The sequence below is a fragment of the Triticum dicoccoides genome, chromosome 4A (genome assembly GCF_002162155.2).
Source record: "Triticum dicoccoides isolate Atlit2015 ecotype Zavitan chromosome 4A, WEW_v2.0, whole genome shotgun sequence".
In the NCBI taxonomy this organism is placed as follows: Eukaryota; Viridiplantae; Streptophyta; class Magnoliopsida; order Poales; family Poaceae; genus Triticum; species Triticum dicoccoides.
In genome coordinates this window covers 61040616-61043803 of record NC_041386.1, presented here as the reverse complement: position 1 = coordinate 61043803, position 3188 = coordinate 61040616, and the positions used below count along the sequence as shown (strand labels likewise).

Sequence of the window (3188 nt, the reverse complement as noted above, 5' to 3'; positions counted from 1 at the left end):
GGGTTCTTTGTTTTGGCTGAGCATCCACTATCTCTCTACTCCGAACTCTATGCTCGCGCCTTCTTGCGCTCACGTAGTGTGTTATATTTCTTGTACCTTCTCTATTCTCTTCTATCAATGAAACACACGTAAGCTTTGTGTATTCGTCGAAAGAAAAGTTTGGGCAAGGCGAGTAGTTAGTAGTGTGCCGGTGTTGTCACGGTGAGTGTGGTTGCTAACTCTTGGTGTAGCATTGTGCCGAAAGATGTATGATACCCTTGTGTGTATTTGAAAAAAAATTGTCTTTTAAACACGGGACAGCCGACACTAAAACATGGAATAAGGGCTCCTTTGATTCAAAAGAATTCTATAGGATTTCTGGAGGACTAAAATCCTTAGGAATTTTTTCTATGTTGGCCCTTTGATTTATAGGATTGAATCCCATAGGAAATTTTCTATGAAATCTTTTATACTACATTTTATGTGAAATCTAACATCCACTTCAACCCCTTTTTACAATTCCTTTGTTTTTCATATGGCATCAAATACTTCATGCTAATCCTGTAGAATTCAATTTGACATGTCACCCCAATCCTATACTTTTTCTATTCCTACATTTTCAAACTCCTGTGAATCAAAGAGGCCCTAATCCCCTTCTCGTCATGCGTCTGGACTTCGATCACCGGCTCTACGCAGGTCTGCGTGTCTCTATAATTGCTTCTCGTTATCTCGCGCTAAAAACAAAGCCAAGACCTAAAGGCAAACTCACTTTCCTCGTCCTTGTACCGTCGTGCTGTCCCTGGCACTTTCCGGAGTCTTCCACGACCCGTGGAGTGCTGGAGTTCACTTGTGCCACCTTTCTTCTGGCACGTTTTGGCGAGCTCCGGAGGCCCTCTGCATGGTGCCCGGGACGTCCACGTCGTGCCCCGGCTCTCGCTGCACGCGCAACTTCTACACGTTCGCGGCTGAGGAGTGCCCGCCGACGTGGCCACCACCGCAGCCACCTCCTCACGGCCGGGCTAGCTCGTCCTCCCCGCATCCTACATAAACGCACACTCGTCATCGGCAACACCACACAGAATCAACAGCCCACAACGAACCAAGTGTGATCTAGCCACTCCCTGCTTCCTGCTGTGAGTAATGGCGACCATGGTGGCCTTGAGCTCCTTCGCCGGTGCCGCCGTCGTCGGCCGCTCCGCCTCCTGGTCTCCGGCGGTGCCGCGCCGGCGCGCTCTCCTCGTCAGGGCCCAGACCGAGGTAAGCCTCTTTCGTTTACTCCGTACTGTACGTACAACTCAAGTTTAAGTGTGCTCTGCTGACTCACGATGCCCTGTCCCTGCAGCCGGATGTCGAGCCGACCAAGGAGACGATGACGAGCGCATCGACATCCTCCCCCAGCCCCACCCCAAGCCCGAGCCCGACCCCGGTGGCGCCCAAGCCCAAGGCCAAGGCTAACCCCTCGGTCTGGGACGCGCTCGCGTTCAGCGGCCCGGCGCCGGAGCGCATCAACGGCCGGCTCGCCATGGTGGGCTTCGTGGCGGCACTCTCCGTCGAGGCGGCGCGCGGCGGCGGGCTACTCGACCAGGTCGGCAGCGGCGCCGGGCTGGGATGGTTCCTGACAACCGCGGCTGTGTTCTCCGTGGCATCTCTGGTGCCGCTGCTTCAGGGACAGAGCGTGGAGAGCAAGTCCAGCGGCGTATGGACCGCCGACGCCGAGCTATGGAACGGCCGCTTCGCCATGCTCGGCCTCGTCGCACTCGCCGTCACCGAGTTCATCACCGGCACGCCCTTCGTCAACGTCTGAAACTAGTGTAGCACTCCCGTATGTGCGTGTACATATTGTTGAGCAACTAGTAGTACGGACTCTGGTAGAGTATTCTGTAACGGATTCTGTAAGCCTTATACTCCCTCCGTTCCAAATTACTTGTCGCAGAAATTGATGTATCTAAAATTAAAATACATCTAGATACATCCATACTTGTGACAAGTAATTCGGAACGGAAGAAGTAGGTTATGTTTCTTGATGATGTTGTCTGGGAGCTTAGAATTACTGCATGAATGAATTAAGTTCATACCACTGTATACGTTTCTTAGTATGTGTTGGATATTTTTGTGGCTTCAACATTTACTCAACATGGTTATTATTTATTTAACTTAATCTGGAATTATTCATATTATTAATATTTGTGACGGGGAATAATTGATGCGGAATTTAATTTGAGGAAGTAATACTCGAGATGCCGAGGATGTGATGGAATACAATAGAGGAATTAATAGGGATCGACTCTATTGGAATTTATATGTACGTATGTATTTTTTCCAGGACATCACATGGTGGAAAAGCTGAGTTTGTTTTGCAGGACCGGCTCTGCAGGTTGTTGACCCACATGATTAAGATTGAAATTTGATCTCACATATACAATCGAATCATGGCACTGACTCACGCATGTGTGCTAGGGACTAGTATATTTAGACTTGGAAAACTGGCATGTTTGATCGTGATTGGTAACATTGCCCAGGAGTCACATGGATCTTTCTGAAAATAGGTGGAATAATGAAAAGCCTGGAGATGGAGTCTATAAATAGGTCTCTACCCTCTAGCCTCAAACGCATTATGAGCGGCACCATGAAAAAGGCAGAGGAATTAAAGGGTAGACCGTGTAGTTCACAATTTCCAACATTGGTATCTTGAGCAGGTTCGATCACGGTCGCCCGTAACCCTAATCGCCGCCATCCGATCCGTTCCGCTGCCAACTCTGCCTCTCCCGCCGGTGCCTTGAAATACTCTGACGTCCCTCGTGAGATTGAACTGCTCCATCGCCCTGCAATTCTGCGCTATCCGCCATCCGCCTGGTACTCTAATTCAACGCCATGTCGATTTGCCTGACGGATGTACGTAAGATCGATGCGTATTATGCTATCTTCTGCGTGCATCAAGCACGGAATTATTGGAGCCTTTTCACGTGGCTATACTTGATCTGGAGGACAAAATAGATTAATTCATGGCTTTTAACACGATCGACGGAACGGAAGAAGACACTCGTTGGCTCGGAGGATTCTGCCACGCACGCGATCGTGGAGTGGACAAACAGCAGGTTCACGTGATGAAATCCAAGTCCTGTCTTGCTTCTTTAATGTGTGTGCAGACCAAGCAAATCACTTCGGCTGCTGTTACTTGTACTATTTGCATGTTGTGCATGAGAAGTTGG

At 49.5% G+C, this 3188-nt stretch overlaps 1 protein-coding gene across 1 annotated transcript; it reads left to right on the top strand.

Moving 5' to 3' along the window:
- Positions 1 to 1035: 1035 nt before the first annotated feature.
- LOC119284980 (high molecular mass early light-inducible protein HV58, chloroplastic-like) lies at positions 1036 to 2107 on the top strand. The gene is made up of 2 exons (XM_037564168.1): positions 1036 to 1236; positions 1322 to 2107. The coding sequence occupies exons 1-2, from the start codon at positions 1120 to 1122 to the stop codon at positions 1781 to 1783; spliced, it is 579 nt and encodes a 192-aa protein (XP_037420065.1). The 5' UTR covers positions 1036 to 1119; the 3' UTR covers positions 1784 to 2107.
- The last annotated feature ends 1081 nt before the right edge of the window (positions 2108 to 3188 follow it).